The 21,220-nt window shown below is 42.6% G+C and overlaps 1 protein-coding gene across 1 annotated transcript in view; it reads left to right on the top strand.

The window, feature by feature from the left end:
- Positions 1–21,220, top strand: part of BRD10 (bromodomain containing 10) — a 76,378-nt gene that overhangs the window by 42,314 nt on the left and 12,844 nt on the right. The window contains exons 3-4 of the mRNA XM_077475052.1: positions 966–2,347; positions 17,156–17,235. Coding sequence (XP_077331178.1) covers positions 966–2,347; positions 17,156–17,235 — 1,462 coding nt within the window. The remainder of the gene's footprint in view (positions 1–965; positions 2,348–17,155; positions 17,236–21,220) is intronic.

The following is a 21,220-nucleotide window of genomic DNA, read 5'->3' as shown; positions in this document are numbered from 1 at the left end:
TACAGTTAGATCACACCTAGGGAACACAGTTAACCCCTTTGAACTCCCCCTAGTGTTAACCCCTTCCCTGCTAGTGTCATTTTTACATTCATCAGTGCATTATAGCACTGATTAATGTATTAATGTCACTGATCCCCAAAAGGTGTCATTTGGCATCAGATTTGTCCACCGCAATGTCGCAGTCCCGCTAAAAATCACAGATCGCCGCCATTGCTAGTAAAAACGATAACAAGGATAGATCTAACCCATAGTTTGTAAACGTGATCACTTTTGCGCAAACCAATCAATATACACCTATTGCGTTTTTTATTACCAAAAATATGCAGAATATATATATATATATATATATATATATATATATATATATATATATCGGCCTAAACTGATGAAGACATTTTTTTAAAAAAAAAAAGCATTTTCTTTTTTTCAAAATTGTCGCACATTGTTTTTTTTTTATAGCGCAAAAAATAATAACCACAGGGGTGATCAAATGCCACCAAAAGAAAGCTTTATTTGTGGGGGGGAAAAAAGGCAGTCAATTTTGTTTGGGTACAGTGTCGCACGTCAATTATCAGTTAAAGTGATGCAGTGCCGTATCACAAAAAATGGCCTGGTCATTAAGGGGGCAAATCCTCCCGCTACTTAAGTGGTTAAATAGCTGTCTGTTCTCTAAAAGATGGTCTATTTTTCAACAGTTGCTGATGTATATCTGCGGTCTGACCAATTCCGGTGTGACTCCAAGCGACTAGAGGCAAATTCAATGTAAACCTTGTCTACTTAGCAGAAAGTTTGGCGATGTAAAGTGGGATTGTGCTTTATCTGAAGTCTGATAAATGCTATAGTAGCAAAGAGGGGTGGGGTGGAAGACCCCATGCAGGATTATTTATACAAAGGCACAATTGTACATTAACAAATGCAAAAATGGTATACAGACATGTTGTATTTTGTCTTTTATGTCTACACAGACTTAAGGAACAAGAGCGCAAGGAAGCAGAGGAAGCTAGCCAAAAAGAAATGGATGAATGGGACAAAAACCTCCTAGCTCTTGCTGCACCTTCATGCATGGAGACAATGTGGGAAATACCAGCCATAGGTCATTTCCTTTGTTTAGCACAACAAATATTAAATCTTCCTGAAATAGTATTTTATGAACTAGAAAGATGTTTATTCATGCCTCAGTGCAATGTATTTTTGTCAAAGATAATGACTTCTTTATTAAGCCCTCCACATCGCAGACCGACTTTACACCGTAGGCCTAATCTCCTATACCGAGCTTGGGAAGCAGCACTTAGGCAGAAGGTTCAACAATGGTATACAGTTATAGGTCAGGCAGAGAACCCTGAGAATTGTGCTGAGAAGCTTGGACTGTGTTCTCAATTCTTCAAGGTCCTTGGGGAAGTTAATCCTCTTGAGCAAAAAACATTTCATGAACTGACCTTTCAACAGAAGGTCTGGTTACTTAAAGGTCTTTGTGACTTTGTGTATGAAACACAGATCGAAGTACAGGATGCAGTACTTGGACAGCCAATCCATGAATGTAGAGAAGTGATTTTAGGTTATGATGTTCAAGAAAATTCCTATATTCACTTCCCACAATTTTGTGGTGCAGATGTGCGTGTATACAAACAAAGGCCATTGAAAGCCCCTGAGTTTCCTATCCCTCCAATTAAAATTAAAAGAACACCGCGAGCAAGATTCCGTAGATCCAAATGTAAATTTACAAAAAAGAAAAACGGTCAGTTTAAACCTGTTAAGCCAGTAGTAGCTCCATCCTCAAGGACTGTGGAGCTAAATGTTGACTATCCTGGAAACTGTCATATGGACAGTTGTGTGAGTAGCACAAAGACAGTCCGGAAACATGAAGATGGAGATCTTTGTGACATAAATAAGCCTGGCTCTTGCAAAGAGAACATAGAAAAGCCTAGTAGCCCCGGAGAACTAGTGGGTTACGGAGAACCTCTGAGTCCTGGAGAAATCAGGATTCTGGAAAATGTAGAGAAATATTCAGATGCTGCCCTTCTCAAAACTGACACTAGTCCACTGAAAGAAAATGCACTTAAAACTTTTCAAGTCCATGTGAATGGCAACCACACCAACAACACTGAAGGCTTTTGCCACCGAGTGGCAATGGATATTATTTTAGATCATTCTGCACTGAACCATGAAAAACTGAAACTTCGGAGACCAAAAAAGAAGAAGAAGAAGAAAAAAATGAAAGATCTTTTGGCAGAAAATACACAGGGTAGATGTGAAAATCTTCAAAACACATTTAAATCTTTTAAGACTGAAATGCATAACAAATTGTTGCTTAACAAAAAAAGAGCCAAGCACAAGAAACACAAGTCTGGTAAGTTTTCTAAAAATGATTTGGTCAACACTAACTTGCCATGTTTTTTTCAGGTTGTGAACGCGGTAGCCATTGTGATTTAAAAAATAAATATTAATGTATATAAACACATGCATACATACATGGACAAATTTGTTGGTACCTTTCCACGAAAAAAGAGCCCACAATTTTTTACTGAAATAAGCCATTCACAGCCGTCAGTGTTTATTTTATATTTCATAACCAATCAGACTTTGCTTCCCTTTTTCTTGTGATTCAGCAGAATATTTTGGATAAAACAAATGACAATGACATTGTCAAATGTAATATCCTTAAAGCGCATCTAAGCCCCAAAGAAAAAGTGGTCCAGCAAAAGCGGCTGTTAGAGGGCTGAAAAACTGAGGTGATTTCACGCGACTGGCTGTTGCTTAATCATTTATTTTTTATTTTTGCGAGACCTGCAGCCCCTACTAATAAAACTACCTAAGTAGAGACTGAGATGAAAAGTATATGAGGGTAGTAGGTATGGCGCTGCTCTAATATTTTTAAATGGGTGTTGCTCTTTAACCACTTTCAGACCAGACCATTTTGCAGGCAAATGACCAGACCACTTTTTGCGATTCGGCACTGTGTCGCTTTAGCTGACAATTGCGTGGTCGTGGCTCCCAAACAAAATTGACTTCCTTATTTTCCCACAAATAGAGCTTTCTTTTGGTGGTGTTTGATCACCCCTGCGGTATTTATTTTTTGTGCTATAAACAAAAAAAGAGCATCAATTTTGAAAAAAAACGCATAATTTTTTATTTTTTGCTATAATAAATATCCCCCAAAAATATATTAAAAAAACATTTTTTTTCCTCCGCTTAGGCCGATACGTATTCTTCTACATATTTATGGTAAAAAATCGCAATAAGCGGTTATTGATTGGTTTGCGCAAAATTTATAGCGTTTACAAAATAGGGGATAGTTTTATGGCATTTTTATTAATAATTTTTATTTTTTTTAAATTTCTTTTTACTAGTAATGGCGGCGATCAGCGATTTTAATTTTTTGACACATTTTTGGGACCATTGTCATTTATACAGCAATCAATGCTATACAAATGCACTGATTCCTGTGTAAATGACACTGGCAGTGAAGGAGTTAACCAGGGGGTGGCAGTGTAGGTGTTAAGTGTGTCCTAGGGGCGTGTTACTAACTGTGGGGGGCTGGGCTGTGTGCTAGTGAACACTGATCTCTGCTCCAATCACAGGAAGCACAGCATCTTCCCGTTCTCCTTCCCCGTGAGACGATTGCGGGTATGCCCGTGGCAATCGAGTCCGCGGGACCCGCGACCAGACTCTCAGGGTCACGCCGGCGGCGCGCACGCGATGGCAGGGCGGCAAATTCAACTGGACGTACCTGCATGCCAGTTTGCCTGCCCGTGCCATTCTGCCAACGTACATTCGGGAACTGGTTAAATAAAAGGGAAAGAAATCTAAATCCCTGGGGCTCTATTTATTTAAAGTGTTTATAACCCAAAAAAAAAAGAGATCCTGTTTCCTTATAGCAAATTAACCAACACAATGATTGTGCTGTATAATCTGCCCCTCTCTAAACTAAAAAAAAAAAGAAAGCTGACTTATCCTGCCACTTCCTGTCTACCCCTCTGTGAGCTGACCATGATAACCATGGCTGCTGAGCCCTGACTACAGTGGTCAGCTTACATGCCTCCTTCATCTGCAGCTCTGCTCTGTCCTCCTCCCTCCCTGCCTGTCCGCTCCATGTCTGTGTCTCTGTCTCTGCCCCTCCCTCCTGCCGCTATTATTAAAAAATAAAAGATTACCAATTGTCACTGCCAGCCCCTCCTATTAGAACGACGCATAACACACAGGGTAAATGTTTTTCAAAAACAAAGCTTGTAAATACTGTTTTACAGCTATCTTCAGGCCGGTGACGTGACTCCCGGCCGGTCTCCTACTCCGATCCAGGGTTACTGCGGGAGGGCCACGGGACCTTCCCTACTAACGTCGGAGGGAGATCTCGGCCCCTTCTGCAGTAGCCCTGGATTGAAGTAGGAGACCGGCCAGGAGTCACGTGACTGGCCTGAAGATAGTTGTAAAACGGTATTTACAAGATCCATTTTAGAAAAACGTTACCCTGTGTGTTCTGCCTTGTTATAATAGAGGGGCCGGCAACTGCTGCAAACAGGTGATTTCTGTAGCTCTCTGAGACATTTCTGCACGTGCCAACAGATAGTTTGCCCACTCTTGCCCCAGCTGTCTAAGGTTTGAACAGTGTTTTTTTCACACCACATTCTTCAGCTACTTCTGCTATTCATGCTTGGGTGCTTTAGCTTTGTGTTTCTGGTCATTATTTTATTGAAGGAGCTATGACCTTAACAGCTTTCTGACACTGGGCAGTAAGTTTCACTCCAAAATTCCTTGATAGTCTTGAGATTTCATTGTGCCTTGCATAGTTTAGACACTATAGTCAAATGCAACAAAGCACTTTAAAAAACATAACTGAGAATCCTCTATGTTTTGCAATAGGTCCTTTTTATAATGTTTTTCCTCCAGTTTTGTCTCTTCTGTCTAAAGGACATTTTCCCAGAAGCATTTTGGTTTATCAATATGATTTTTTTTTTCTCTTTTTCTTTTATGTTTTTGTGTAGAGTGCTCCTGGGTCTGCTTTCTGACACAGATGTATCTTGGCCTTAGAGTTTAGGTACTTATATAGCACTGTCAATTTATGCAGAACTTTACATATACATTCACATCAGTCCCTACCCTCAAGGAGCTTGCACTCTAAAGTCCCCTAATCCACAATCATACATTTAATACTAGGGTCAATTTAGACAGGATCCAATTAACCTACCAGCATGTCTTTTGGTGTTCAGCTTGTATCTCTTCTCTTCTCTTCAGTTTAATTTAAGGGTCGATTTCCTCTTGTGGCAACATTCAGGGTGCTTCGCTACACTCCCATGGATGTAAACCTGCACATAAACCCAGTGAAGTGAACAGCCTCAGATGATGCACAGGAAGGAAACAAATCCTTCTACATAATTTTTACATGTATATCTGCTGTCTTCATCTTTATATACTGTTTAGAAACTGCACATCTTGTTGATTTATCTTTCTGGTTAGCACTGCGGTGAAAGCATGCAAAGATTTTGGAAACCAAGCCATTCAAATAAAACTGAATTACCGCCAGGCGCTCATCCACCCACCCCATGTATAGAGAGGTGGGGCACAGTGGCTAAATAACATAGAAAAAATCCTATGCCAAAAGAATATAGGTATCGAAAAATGCCATAGGCTCTATGTAGTGGCACTTTTCTATACCAGTCTTCTTTTGGCATAAGGTTTTTTTTCCAACACTGCAGTGCAGCCTCGGTATACAGCCAAGACAGCTGATTGGAGGAAATGCGCACAAACCCCCTCTCCTCATAGATAAAGACTTTCAGCTCTGTTTGTTGAATAGTTCAGGGCTCAGCTAATCTATTTATAGCATCCCCCCAACACAAAACTCAGATTGCTTTTATCATGTGACGGAGAACTTGTCAGGAGTTATCAGGCTGATAACAGAAGAACAGAGCAGGAGACAGCTACGGGATGTAGTGCTTTGAATAAAGATAACAAAACACTGCAGATATATGTGCCCAGCTCAAATTTCATGAATCGCGTTTACATCCACTTTAAACTTTTTAATAATATTTTCAACTGTAGTCACAGGAACATTAAGCTGCTGAGAGATGGTTGTATATGTCTTTTACATTTGACATGCTCAACTATAATTTACTTTCTGATCTCCTCAGGCAACTCTTTCCTTTGGTTTATTTGGTCATGTTCAGTATGCTGCACACAATGAAACCAAAAAGCAGACCATTTAGGAAGGCTGTCAGATCAATTAAAAAGACAAAAGCTATTTGATACTAATAATGGAAAACCGTTAAAAAATATCATCAAGATCCAATTATTTACAAAAAAAAGTTGGGGCACCGTGTAAAATCTACATAAAAACAGAATGCAATGATATGAAAATCTCATAAACCCATCCCATATTTTTTTTCACAATAGAAAACACATCAAATGTTTAAACTGAGAAATGGACCATTTTAAGAAACAAATGTTATTTTGAAATTGATGGCAGCAACAGGTCTCAAAAAAGTTGGACAAGTGCAATAAAAATCTGTGGTACTAAGATCCCATACATACTATTAGATTTTCTGCAGATTTTTGTCTTCAGATTTACCAAAACCATATAATATGAGGTCCTTGCACTACAAGGTTTTGGTAAATCTGAAGACAAAAATCGAATAGTGTGTATGGGGCTTTAGAAAGAAAGTGCTGGAAGAACATTTTGCATCTAATTAGATTAATTGGTAACAGGTCAGTAACATAATTTGGTATAAAAAGAGCATCTTAGAAAGTCAGTGTCTCAGATGTAAAAATGGGCAATAGTTCAACAATCTGTGAAAAGCTGTGTCTAAAAATTGTTGAACAATATCAAAATAATGTTCCTCAATATAAAATTGCAAATACTTTAAATATATAATCATCTACTGCAGTGGTCTCCAACCTTTTTGGCACTGTGGACTGGCTGTGTGCAAGAAAATATGCTAAGGCCAGGGGGGAGGGGTTTTTCGTGGGCAATTTGTTGGGGCAGTGGCTGGTGTTGGCGCTTCAATCATCACAGCACCATGGCTGATATGGTATCAGGATTGTTGAAGCTCATTATTTAAATTATTACATTGTAATATAAAATTAAATAGTTCAACTCGCCATAATGCAGAATCAGTGGGAGGCCTAGGCATGCCACTTGCCACCAGATGCAGTTTTTCACTTACCACCATGGCCTACCACCAGATGCAGCTTGTCACTTGCCACCATTGCGTGCCACCAGATTCAGCTTGTCACTTGCCACCATCACCTGCCACCAGATGCAACTTGTCACTTTTCACGCCACCTGCCTTTGGATGCAGCTTGCCACATTGCCTGCCACCGTATCCAGATTGTCACTTGCCAGGTCACCTGCCACCATATCCAGATTGTCACTTGCCACGTTGCCTGTCGCCAGATGCAGATTGTCACTATCCTGCCACCAGCTGAAGCTTCCCACTGTTGCCTGCCACCAAAAAAATACCAGATGCAGCTTGTTTGTAAAGGCTTCTCTCCCCAGCTTTTCAGCACATGTGCATTGGCTGGGTCCCAGAGGGCGGGCAGTGATAGATAATGTAATCTCTCTGCTACGCCCGGCTGCACAGTGAGGGTGGAACTGCTGTGATGCAGGGCAGGCAGTGAGTGTTTATGACATCTCTCTGCTCTCATGTCGCCCACCCGCCTGTACTCTCGTCTGCCGCACTCACAGCCCGGCTGCAGAGAGGCCACATGTCAGTGGTTGGGGACTCCCAATTTACAGTACATAATCTCATCAAAATATTCCAAGAATCTGGGGAAATCTGTGTACAAGGCCCTCAGACAGGACAGCATTAAAAACAAGAATGATTCTGAAATGGATATGACTGCATGGGCCGAGGAAATCCATTTTCATTGTCACAGAAATCGCTGTCTGTGAACACAGTAAGCCTTGCTATCCAAAAATGCAAGTTAAAGCTCTATCGTGCAAAAAAAGAAGCCATATCTGAACATGATCCATAAACACCGCCATCTTATCCAAGGAAATGCCATGCATATTTCAGCAGGGCAATGCTAAACTGCATCTATGATAACAACATGGCTTCGTAGTAGAAAATTCCGGGTGCTTTATTGGCCTACGGCCCAGACTTTTCACCAATTGAAAATAATTAGCACATCTTGAAATGAAAAATACAACAAAGACCAAGGACTGTTGAGCAGTTAGAATCCTATATCAGACAAGAAAGGGACAACATTCCTCCCCCAAAACTCCAGCAACTGGTTTCCTCAGTTCTCAGACAATTACAGTGTTGTTAAAAGAAGAGAGGATGCTATATTGTGGTCAACATGGCCCTGTCCCATCTTTTTGAGATGTGTTGCTGCTATCAATTTCAAAATTAACTTTTGAAGGTAATTCATTTTTTTTTTAACTAGTTCCTGCCCAGCCAATAGCAGCTTGACTGATCAGAGTACCTACTTGGTACCATGTGACCGTTGTGACCAAGCACTGCTGGTCGCATTACACTTGTACACAATGGAAGGCTTCCTTTTATGCTTTACTTTGTGTAGAATTATGTTGCTAGCTGTGATTGGTCAATTTGATTACATGGTAAAGACAAGGCCAAACACAGCCCACCTGTACCATTTGTACCAGCTTTGACTAATCACAGCTAATCATAACTAAGCAGATTGTTTCATTCAGTAAAATGCTTGCTTATTGCTATAACCAAACATAATGTGTAAAAAAAAAAAAAAAATCCTGATCACTCCCCCAGAGTACATATAATGTTACTAAGGTAACATTATGTTGCTCTGGTCACAGTGTATTAAAAAAAATTATAACTTTAAAAAACCTGTCATGCCATTTACTAAATACCTTGGACTGTCTAGTTTCCAAAAAGGGGTCATTTTGGCAAGAAAATAAAAAACCCAGTGGTGATTAAATACACTTTCTGTTAAAGCGGGAGTTCCGCCGTTTACAAAAAAAAGTCAGTAGCTACAAATACTGTAGCTGCTGACTTTTAAAATATGGACACTTATCCGTCCAGCGCACCCGCGATGTCAGCACCCGAAGCCGATCTCTCGATCGGCTCTCAGGTGCTTCCGCCGCCATCTTCGGTATGGGAATCAGGAAGTGAAGCCTTGTGGCTTCACTTCCTGGTTCCCTACTGCTAATGCGCGAGTCGGACTGGGCAATAAAGATGGTCCCTGCTGTCTCTGGGATCCATGTGTTTCCCAGCAGACAGCGGGGGCCCGCAGGAAGTGGCGTAATAGCCGCAGAATCTGCGGCTATCTATGCCCCTGAAGTGGGTGAAGCTACCTGTATTATACAGGTATCTGCACCCCCCTCTACCCTGAAAGGTGCGGCAGTGATGAAAGCTGAAAATTGGCCTGGGCAGGAAGAGGGTAAAAGTGCCCGGTATTGAAGTGGTTAAAATTGTAACTTCTCTTTCTTTAAACCAGTGGTTCTCAACTTATGAACTAAAGGGGGCCTCAAATGTGGCCCCTGACATCACCATAATAATGCTTTAATAATAATTCTTTAGAGAGTAGTTAGAAACTGCAGACCTAATAGAGGAAATGAGGGTCAGAGAGTGGACAGGATACATTTTTTTTTTTTTGGCTGGGGATAAGGCTGCAGAAGACAATATGAAACTGGGGACATGTTACACGAGGCTAGTAGGGATCAATGCTATTACCCGAATCAGTGTTCCCACTAAAAACTGCTGAGGTCCGAGGACCACACATCAAATACCAAAAGGCTGCATGCATGCACTAGGGATTTAAACATTTGATGTTTTCTATTGTGAATAAAATATGAGTTTATGAGATTTGCAAATCATTTCATTCTGTTTTTATTTAGATTTTATACAGCGTTCCAACTTTTTTGGATCATTTCTAGGGGTACCAATAAATTTGTCCAGGCCGTTTTAGAATATCTTTGTAGAATCTCTTTTCACTTATTTGTTGCTTTGCGCCCACATACCAAAGGCATTCACATGCACAATTGCTTTTAATTTCAGTTGTCCCCTTTGCCAGTATAAAACCATGTAAAATGGCTCTTACTGCATTATCTGGGTTCTAGAGCTGTCCCATGCAGTGGGACAGACTGAGCATATCTTGTGATGAAGTACAAGGGTCACGGGACTGCCCAATGAGGGGGCATCAACACAAGACTCTGTACTCACAGTGTAACGATGCAGAGAACAGCACTGATGTTAGTGTGTTAGTATTACTCTCTGTCAGAGGAGGAAAGAGGTTTGCAAGACATCTGGAATAGATGTTCAATACAAAGGTCAACACAGGGAAAGGGGTAGTATGCTGGTGTTGGGCACAAAAAGAAACTACATGGTGCTAAGATAGCTAGGGTGGTGGAGTGGAGTGTGGATGAAGTCACAAAGAAAAAGGGAAAACATACAAGGTGTGTTTGGGGTAGTAAAAGTATATGCGGAGTCCCATGTATGTGTCCACGTGAAATGGCTGCAGCTCCTTTTGTTGTTCAGGATATTAACTCTTGCATATTAACTCTTGCACTATCAAAACAAAAGAAACAGTTGGCGCCTCCATCTAAGTGTAGATTTATTTGAAACCATACTGTTGAGTGCTATTTTAAGTACTTTTTATTGTTTCAAATAAATCTACAATTAGATGGCAGCGCCCGCTGTTTCTTTTGTTTTTATGCTAGAGGGGGGTACTGAGTTAGGCTTTTAAAGCCCCCTCTGGGATAGAAACATACACCCTCTAAACCAGTGGTTCTCAACCTGGGGGTCAAATGACAATTTGCCAGGGGTCACTGAATCCTGGGCAGTTCCTGAAGCCCGTGCTGCACTCCCAGTCTTTTCGCGGCCGCCCAGCAGGGCTGTCCCTGGAACCTGCGGCCACCCAGCTGTGCTGTTCCTGGGTGGCCACAGCTGCCCATTGAGTGCGCGGCATTGCTGGGGGGCAGAGGCTAGAGGTCAGCTGACTGGTGAGAAATTTGAAGTGGGAGGGGCTGGAGGAGATCTCTTGATTTCGGCATAGATGTCACTGCTACCAGATGCCACAAAGTCAGAGACACAGTGAAGCTGGAGACAAAGTGAGTAACATTATATGTGATTATAATTGCCATTAAAAGCCCCCACTACAGTTCTCAGATCAGCAGATGACCTTGATCAAGAGCACCTAAGTTGGCTGATCAGAACTCCCCCCGGCACTGGCACTCATCCCAACTCCCGGCCAGCACTACACCCCCCCCCCCCCAACCTCCGGGAGCATCCGCTGTGTTGATATACAATTTTCTCCATTCTAATCATATTCCCAACTGCAGAAATACACTCCTTAACTGTGGGCGGATCCTCCGATATCCAGTGAAGCATTATCATCTTCCGTGCTAACTGCAGGGTTCTGATAACTGCTATTCTGACGCCCTCCTTCCATTCAAAGACTTCCAATACATTTAACAAACATTGTTTGGGAACCCGTACTACTTAAATAATTTTTACTGTTAGGGGTCCCCACAATTTGGGAAATTTTATTAAGGGGTCATGACACTACAAAGGTTGAGAACCACTGCTCTAAAAATCCCTTTTAAAAGAAAAACCAAAAAAATAAAATTGAAATACTTTTTTTTAACTTACCTGAAGCCGTCAGTGCTGAACCCAGCAGTCCCCCACACCAGAACTAGCAGCAGTGGAGATATGGGGGACTTAGGTGAGTATATCTGCTACCCGTCTCTTTGGCTATTGTAAGTCTTGCTTTGAAAAATGTATTTGCTATTTAGTATATGTAAATAGGCAGGCATTACCTTTGGCTGTGCAATATTGATTTCTCAGAATTGCACAGTAGGTACACAGAATAATGGGATGCCTGACTGCAGCATCTAAATCATCTTTTCTTTTTTGTACATCATGGGACACAGAGCACCACAGCAATAACTGTATCACCTTCAGATGATGGACCCTGGCATAATTACAGACAGGAAGTCCCCCTCCCTATATAACCCCTCCCACACAGAGACTACCTCAGTTTTTTTCACCTATGTCTAAGGTGTTGGTCACGGTTAAGATCTGTGCTAAAGGGTCGAGGAGCTGTACAATCGGATCCATTCAAAGGCCACAATCAAAGGCTAAGGTGGATGGTACCTGAGCCTTGGTACGGAAGAACAAGGTTTTGCCCGTAACGCTTCTTTTTAAGAGAGCCGTGCCCTGGGATCCAGTGCCTTGGTCACATTCTCATACCACAGGTTTTGTTCTGGTAGGGCACTATACGGGTCCAAGACAGTGGACCCTGCATTAAAAAGGGGACCTCATCCTTGAAGGTCTGGCATAAATCCAACCCACCGTGATGGGTGAAGATTGAGTCACTGTGAGTATTCCAGTTTGTACTCTGCGGCGGGAATGGTAAGCTAAGATACTGGGCATTCCTATGGACTTATTTTAAGTAGATGATGTCTTGCCTGTATTTATATGGTCAACCATTAGAGGGTGTTGACATATGTAGTGTTAAACATCTAATGTGAGCCCCTATGGATTGCTGTGTCAGCAGTACCTGTGGAGGGGTCTGCTTCCTAGGCTCCTAGCAGCACAGGCATCAGCATACAAACCCTCCCTGGGATTGCCGATGTGTGCTGTTGCGCGTGTATACGCGAGTGCTCTCCTCCACAGTTTTGTGGATTAAGAGCTTGTCACAAGGGGGCGGGGCTCGATGCTGCCGGCGTGCACATGGAGCGGACTGGCGGCTTCGTATAAGCCATTGCTGTGTACAGAGTGCTGGCTGAAGGAGTAACACAGACACAGTCCAAGGGCATGTAAGCGCTGGGTGATTAGCTACAGGCAATTCAGACACATCCACTTAGCATCTTGCTGACATTTGATAGCAGCATATTAACCATTGCTAAGACTGTGCTCAGATGGATGGTAATAGTACCTCTGCTGTGTGCTTAGGACTATGTATTCCCAAAAGAGAGGGACAAAAGCAGGGAGAAGGGGTGCAAAAGCGCAGCGGTCAGGGTCTGAGCACCATAATCATGCCTCCACAGTATCCTCCTCTCCTGAAAGTCCTGAAGCAGCTGACCAGGCTGAGCCATTGGAACCGTCAGGCATTGTAGCTAACTTGAACACTCCGGCCTCTGCATATGTCACTAAAGACGATTTGGCTGCAGACCTGGCTGGTTTGGAAGGAAAGATAGCTAGTTCGCTCGCATCCTCCTCCCAGGCTGGGAGGGAACGCGAAAGATCCCCTTCCCCTGCCCTGGACTCGGCATCTGCGGATCAGAAGTGGGTAGAGGATTCGGATGTGCCCCTGGGGGGCCCACTGGAGGGGCAGGAGGATGGTTCCTTGTTTGAGGACTCTATCCCAGAGGATTCGGTTTCAGCTTCACAGTCGCAAAGATTTCTAGTTCAATCACTCACTGAAACGGTGCGTTTTGGTTATAAATTACCCTTAGCAGAGACGGCTGAAGCACCTTTATCCTCTTTGGGTTCACATACTTTTCCTATGCACTTGTTGCTGGAACAGCTTATTTATGCTGATTAGGATCATCCAGATCCTTTGTTTTGCAGTTGACGCTATTAAAGATTCTATTCATCCGGTGTCTCACCTTGCCCTTAAGTTAGTTCATATGTGCAGGGTTTTGTGGTTTAAGCATTGGTCAGCAGAGTTGCCTTGTAAGAAGCTGCTGACTGGTTTTCCCTTTCATGGGGAACAATTATTTGGTAATGACCTGGATAAATATATCCAGAAGATATCTGGTGGAAAAAGTACCCTTCTTCCAGTAAAAGGAAGAGTAAGCGTTTTTCTCTTTCAAAGGTTCTGCCTCTCCATTGCCAGGGGTAATGGCCTCCAGACAGCTGCGACGGCCTTTGCCATCAACTCCAAGAGGAAGGCCTCAGAACCAAACGCAGGGCCAGAAAAAGCCCTGGGAGGCAGAAGTCTACAAAGCAAAGTCCCAAGGCCTCTTTATGTAGGGGCACCCCCGCTCGATCGAGTGGGGGAGGCTCTGACAGTTTTCAGGGGTCTGGTGGGAGGAAATCCAGGACAAATGGGTCACCTCCACAGTGTTTCTGGGGTACAAACTAGAGTTTCGGGAATTTCCACCATCTCACTTTCTAAGATTGAACGTTCCCAAGGACGCAATAAAAAAGTCCTTATTTCAGGCACTAGACTGGCTGCTATCTCGGGGGGGGGGGTGATCATAGAGACTCCCTTAAAAGAACAGGGGTTGGGGTTTTATTCAAACCTCTTTACAGTGCCGAAACCAAATGGAAGTGTCAGACCCATTTTAAATCTCAAGGGTCTGAACCAATTCCTAAACATTGATTCGTTTCGCATGGAAACAATTCGCTCAGTAGTATCCACGCTTCGGGGAGGAGAACTTCTAGCATAAATAGACATTAAGGATGCATATGTCCATGTGCCAATATTTCCCGCTCATCAGAAATTTCTGCGATTTGCAGCAGAACAGCTGCATTTTCAGTTTGTGGCCTTGCCCTTTGGGTTGGCCACTGTACCTCGGGTGTTTGCAAAGGTCCTGGCTCCGCTTTTGGTGAGATTGAGAGACAAGGGTAGAACAGTGGTGGCATACCTGGACGACCTGCTGCTGATAGATCAGTCTGTAGCAGGGCTAGATCAGTATGTGATAAGCACTTTCAGATATCTGGAACATTTAGGTTGGGTTGTCAACCTAGAAAAGTCGTCCTTGCGGCCAGCAAAAAGACTGGAGTACTTCGGTTTAGTCATAGATACTACCCACAAGAAACTGTTTTTACTCCAGGCAAAGGTTTGTGCCTGGTGCTTACGGTCAGGACAAAGGACAGTCCACCTTTGAATGAGGTTGTTAGGGAAGATGGTAGCCTCATTTGAGGTGGTTCTCTATGCCCAATTGCATTTAAGGTTTCTGCAAAACAGTATCCTGGTTGCCTAGAGCAGGAAAAGCCAGGATTTGGATTGTCCAATGGGTTTGACTCCAAGTGTTCGTCAGAGTCTCAATTGGTGATTGTCAGCCAAAAATTTGCAAAAAGGGGAAACCTTCATACCCATCACTTGGAAGGTAGTGACAACCGATGCCAGCCTTTTGGGCTGGGGAGCAGTTTTGGAAAAAGACACTGTCCAGGGAAATGGTCAGATTCTGAAAGGTTCCCACCCATCAACATTCTAGAAATTCGTGCGGCACGTCTGGCCTTGAAGGCCTGGACAGACAGACTACGAAACCGTCCTGTCCGGATTCAGTCCGACAATGCCATGGCAGTAACCTATATCAATCATCAAGGTGGCACCAAGAGCCGTGCTGCCCAGAGAGGTAAACCATATTCTATCTTGGGCAGAAGAGAATGTGCCCTGCCTATCTGCGGTGTTTATCCCAGGAGTGGAAAATTGGCAGGCAGACTTCTTAAGTAGCTAACAGTTGCTCCGAGGTGAATGGTCTCTGCACCCCGACATCTTTTGGGCTATATGCCAAAAGTGGGGCACCCCGGACGTAGACCTGTTGGCGTTGAGGTTCAACAAAAAGTTGGACAATTGTGTCAAGGACAAGGGATCCACTGGCTTGCGGGACAGATGCCTTAGTAACTCCTGATCTATGCATTTCCTCCAGTTCACTTGCTCCCGCGTCTCCTACGCAGATTAAAGGAGGAACGGAAACTAGTAATTCTAGTGGCTCCAGCTTGGCCCAGGAGATCCTGGTATGCGGAAATCGTGAGAATGGCAGTAGGGGATTCTTGGACTCTCCCGTATGGCCCAAATTTTCTTTCGCAAGGGCCAGTGTTCCATCCTGTCTTACAAATGCTACATTTGACGGTTTGGCTGTTGAGACCCTCGTTCTAGAGCGTTGTGGGCTTTCAAGTCCATTAATAACTACCCTGATTAATGCAAGAAAACCAACCTCTAGAGCTATCTAATATAGGGTCTGGAAGGCCTACATCTCCTGGTGCGAGAGTAGGGGTTGGCAGCCTCGCAAGTATCTCATAAGTAGCATTCTATCCTTCCTGCAATCAGGAGTAGAGATGAAAGTAGCCGCGAGTACTATCAAGGGTCAAGTCTCGGCTTTGTTAGTTTTCTTCCAAAAACCTCTTTTTTCTCATTCCTTAGTTTGAGTCTTTTTATACAGGGAGTATCGCATATAAATCCTCTGGTCAGATCACCTCTGTGTCCATGGGATTTGAACCTGGTCTTGTCGGTCCTTCAGTAACATCCTTTTGAACCAATATGTGATGCTCCATTGGTCCTTGTGACAAAGAAATTGGTATTTTTAGTTGCAATAACCTCCGCAAGGAGAGTTTCTGAGTTAGCAGCCATACTTGATCATTCATAAGGATAAGGTGGTCTTACGTCCTTGCCCATCCTTTTTACCTAAGGTAGTATCCAGTTTTCATGTGAACCAGGATATTTCTCTACCTTTTTTTTTTTTTCCAGAACCACGTTCTGCAGAGGAAAATTTCCTACACTCTCTTGACATAGTAAGAGCGGTTAAATTCTATCTGGAAGCAACAGCTCAAATACGAAAAACTGCCACTTTGTTTGTACTACCAGAAGGTCCCAGAAAGGGGCAAGCAGCATAAAAATAAACTATTTCTAGGTGGATCCGTCAGGTCATTATTCTGGCCTATTATTTAAAAGAGAAAATTCCACCTTTTTGTCCTAGGGCACACTCTACCAGGGCAGTTAGTGCTTCTTTGGGCAGTTCATCACCAAGCCTCCATGGCTCAGGTTTGCAAGGCCGCAACGTGGTCACCAGTATATACATTCACAAAATTCTACGAGGTGGATGTAAGTGAAGAGGATGCCGCCTTCGGGCACAGTGTTCTGCAGGTAGCAGTATAGGTCCTCACATCTGACAGTGGTCTGCATTGTTTTTTGTACCTCCCTCTCCTCAGATGGTCCCTCCCCTCTTTTTTGGGATATGTATATATTGCTTTTCTACAAAAACCGAGGTACTCCCTGTGGGGGAGGGGTTATATAGGGAGGGGGTCTTACTGTGTAATTATGCCAGTGTCCATCACCTGAAGGTGGCGTATAACCCCATACAGTTATTACTGTGGTGCTCTGTGTCCCGTGATGTACTTCCAAGAAAAGAATTTTACAGGTCAGCTGTTATAAAAATCCTATTATTACATTTGAAAAAATGTTTGATGATTTGTTTTATTTTTGCTGACTATTTTATATTAACAAATTTGTAAGAATTGACCAGTTTGATGCAACAGAATACTTATGAGGGTATTTCCCTATTCATTTTTGGAAGGAAAAAAAACTGTCTCTACAAATATGGTTGTAAAGAAGAAGAAAAGTGCTGTGGCTTCATCTGCTACTCCAGAATTTCAGGTAATATGTGACTGCAGTTTCAGCAGTGACTTTTTTTTCTAAAGAAACATTACTACTCCAAAGGTCTACATAGTCAAGTTGAAAAAAGACACAAGTCCATCCAGTTCTACAATCCAGGAGTTACCGTATTTATCAGCATATAACACACGCCAGCGTATAACACGCACCCCAAGTTTAGGAGGGGATTTTAAGTAAAAAAACTTTTAGGAGGGAAGTTTAAGGAAAAAAACTTACATTTAAATGCCCATCAATGCAGCCTTGTCAGTGTCACTTGCAGCCTTGCATTGCAGCCTTGTCAGTCATTTTCAGCCTTGTCAGTCATTTGCAGCCTTGTCAGTCATTTGCAGCCTTGCATTTCAGCCTTGTCAGTCATTTGCAGCTTTGTCAGTGCTGTTACAGGCTTGCCGTTAAAAAATGACGCCCACGAGATACAGAGCGGATGTCCTGTGTATCTCGGTAGCTCTCGGCCGTTCTTGTTGACTTTCGGTTATTCTCGGCCGTTCTCGGCTGCTGTGCCGAGTGCGGCCGAAAATAGCAGAAAGCCGCAGAAAACCTCATAATCGGCGGGGGGGTCGGCGTATAACACGCACCCACAATTTTTCCCTGATTTTAAGGGGAAAAAAGTGCGTGTTATACGCCGATAAATACGGTACATAAAAAATACTAAATCAATTCTTACTGTCTGAAGCTGATAGGGTATACATTAAGCAGATAGAAAGTCACACACCACATGCCACAGGAACAGACCTACCCAGTCTAAATGTGAGGGGAACTCTGACATCTGGCTGCAGCTGTTGCACAGAACATTTTTTTTTTTTCTCAACTACAGTTTTCAAACTACAAAGACTTTTTTTGTTATTAGTTTTGGATAGAGTGTAGATGGATTAGATCTCCTGTTTTTAGTTACCTCTTCCCCTTTAGGGAGATTCACCCAACCCTATTTGTCCTGGTTAGCGTTGTTATCAAAAGTGAAAGTAAAAGAAAATCCCACATTTTAGGTTGTCCCCAGAACAGTAATAGAGGGGAAATCTTCCAATGGAGCCACAAGTTCTGGTGACCTAGGGGTCCCCAATGGATTCCCTTAATTTGCAGGGATTTCCTCTCACTACCTGATTTGGCTATAAGATGAGAAGTGAAAGGAAATGTCCCCCATTGGACACAGATGGCAAAAAAAAAAAATGCTGAGGGTATCCAAAATGAAAAAAAAAAAGTTTTGCCTGTAGCTCTACTTTAATTACCCCAATACAAGGGTCTGGAGTTCAGCTTTAAATAATATGCATTTATTTAGCCTTTAAACATTTAGCTAAAAAGAATATTAACCCTAGTAACACATATATGCAATGGCCAGGAGGTGGGCTTTAAAGTTGGACACCGCATATACGTGTTCCTGTGTTTGTGCAGGGAGCATGCTGCACCCTCACCGAGAGCCCTGGGTGGGTCTCATGCTAAACTTTGGGAACCAGGACTTCTGATGACCTGATTGCTGTGAGAGCCTCTGCTTGGCTGTCACAGTGAGAAGTCACTATGCAGCCTGCCATGTGTTTTCTTTCTCTTCTAAATAGAGGGAAAGAAGCTATATCAAGGTTTAATCTAAGGCATGGTTAGTATTGGAGTCAAGTCAATGTCGGGTTCAGCATATTTTAGGTAGGATTAAAAAAACTGCACTTTTAAAATTAGTATCCGTGTCAGTGTGTTTTAGAATTAAAAAAAACATTAGTGCACTATTGTTTCTGGACCCTACAATGAGTACAAATAACAAATAACATACACATGTGGTATTGCCGTGATTGTCAGGAGCAGGAGAATATATTTTGGGTTGGTCTTTGGGGGTTAGTTATGGTAGTAGCAAGAAATATACAGCTAAATGGGCCAATTTTTCTTTTGATAATAAAAAAAGATTTGGGAGATATCCGTTACCATTTACCACCAAATGTAAGCCCAATTTGTCCTGAAAAAAAACAAAAAACAGGTATAATCCACCTGGATGTACAAAGTAGTTGTGATGATAAGTACAGTTTTACTAACATGTCAAAGTTGCAATATTGGGTCTGGGCATTAAGTTTTGTTTTACCCTCCATCGTGAAGTGGTTAAGAATGTCTGATATGCCAGTGTAGCGGAGGTCATTTTCTGTCACTCAACACGAACCTCTACTCTATTTAACTAGTAATTGTCTTGCCTAAAGCTAGCCACACACATAGTCTGACTGTACAGTCTCCCTAAAGCCTAGTACTCATGGGGCAACTGTTGACCGGCATCAGCCAGTTCAATAGAAACTGAGTGACATTCGGCCTGTGTGTACTGCAGCCAGTCTGACAGAAGCAAGCCGAATGGCTGCTCATGATCGAAAAAGGTCTGCTGAGCACAATAGCTCAGCAGGAGAGATCGCTGTACTAGCATTGGACTGTTAGTACAGTGGCTCAAAACTGTCAGGTATTTTTTTGCGTTCAACCAGCTGCCTTTTACGAAAACTAGTAGTGTGTACTAGGCTTAAGGCTGACCATACACTCTACTACCTCCTTTAGATCTATCATCAACTATGTAGTACAAAGGCCTGCCTGATTGGATACAATGATTGGTTGGTTGGAATAGGTAGGACCTTACATGACATAGTTTTGGTAAATCTGAAGTTGATTTTATGGGGCAGTTTGTAATGTATACATGGTTACCATACGGCTGGCTGTTCACTACACAATATGATTGTGCAATTTCTGTACAAGTTCATTAAGAGTTGCCAAAGCTATATAATACAGGGACATACGTAAGCAATGTATTCAATTATTATCAAATCAGGCAGACTCTTGCACTTCCAAATAGGGCCAATGATCTAAAGGAGATTATACAACCTGAGTTTCAAAAAAGGGGGCACTGTGTAAAATCTACATAAGACTGAATGCAATGATTTGCAAATCTCAAGAACCCATATTTTATTCACAATAGAAAATAGACAACATTTCAAATGTTTAAAATGAGAAAATGGACAATTTTAGGAAAAAAATAAGGTAATTTTGAAATTGATGGCAGCAACACGTCTCAAAAAAGTTGGGACAGGGCAGCAAAAACCTGACAAAATAAGTGGTACTAACAAGGAAGTGCTGCAAGAACATTTTTCAACTAATTGGGTTAATTGGCAACAGATCAGTATCATGATTGGGTATAAACAGAGCATCTTAGAGAGTCAGAGGGGTTGATTTACTTAAACAGGAGACTGCAAAATCTGATGCAGCTGTACATAGAAACCAATCAGCTTCCAGGCTTTATTGTCAAAGCTTGATTGAACAAGTTGAAATTAGAAGCAGATTGGGTACAATGCAGAGTTGCACCAGATTTTGCACTCTTCAGTTTTAGTAAATCAACTACAGTATATCGGAGATGTAAAGATGGGAAGAGGTTCACCAATCTGTGAAAAACTGCATCGAAAAATTGTTGAACAATTTCTAAATATTGTTCCTTAACCACTTGCTGACCAGCCACTGTATATATACGGCAGCAGGTCGGCTCGATTGCGCAAACCGACGTAACCGTATGGCGGTCTGTGCATGTGACACCGTGGCTGAGCACGCAGCGGGTCGCTGGCGGACATCGAGTTTGCGGTACGCCGGCAGAATGGGGATCTGCCTATGTAAACAAGGCGATCCCCATTCTGACAGAAGACATCATGGAGATCTACTGTTCCCAGTGATCGGGAACAGCGATCTCTGTCATGTCCATGGTAGCCCACCCCCCTACAGTTAGAACGCACCCAGGGATCACACTGAACCCCTTGATCGCCCCCTAGTGTTAATCCCTTCCCTGCCAGTTTAATTTTTACATTGGTCAGTGCATTTATAGCACCGATCAATGTAATAATGTCACTGGTCCCCAAAAAGTGTAATTTGGGGGCAGATTTGTCCGCCGCAATGTTACAGTCCCGCTAAAAATCACAGATTGCTGCCATTAAATAATAAATTTTGCACAAACCAATGAATATACCGTATTTATCGGCGT

Source organism: Lithobates pipiens, unplaced genomic scaffold (assembly GCF_037356315.1).
Source record: "Lithobates pipiens isolate NorthernLeopardFrog02 unplaced genomic scaffold, aLitPip1_a1.2 Scaffold_13, whole genome shotgun sequence".
Classification (NCBI taxonomy): Eukaryota; Metazoa; Chordata; class Amphibia; order Anura; family Ranidae; genus Lithobates; species Lithobates pipiens.
This window is presented reverse-complemented; position numbering and strand designations above follow the sequence as displayed.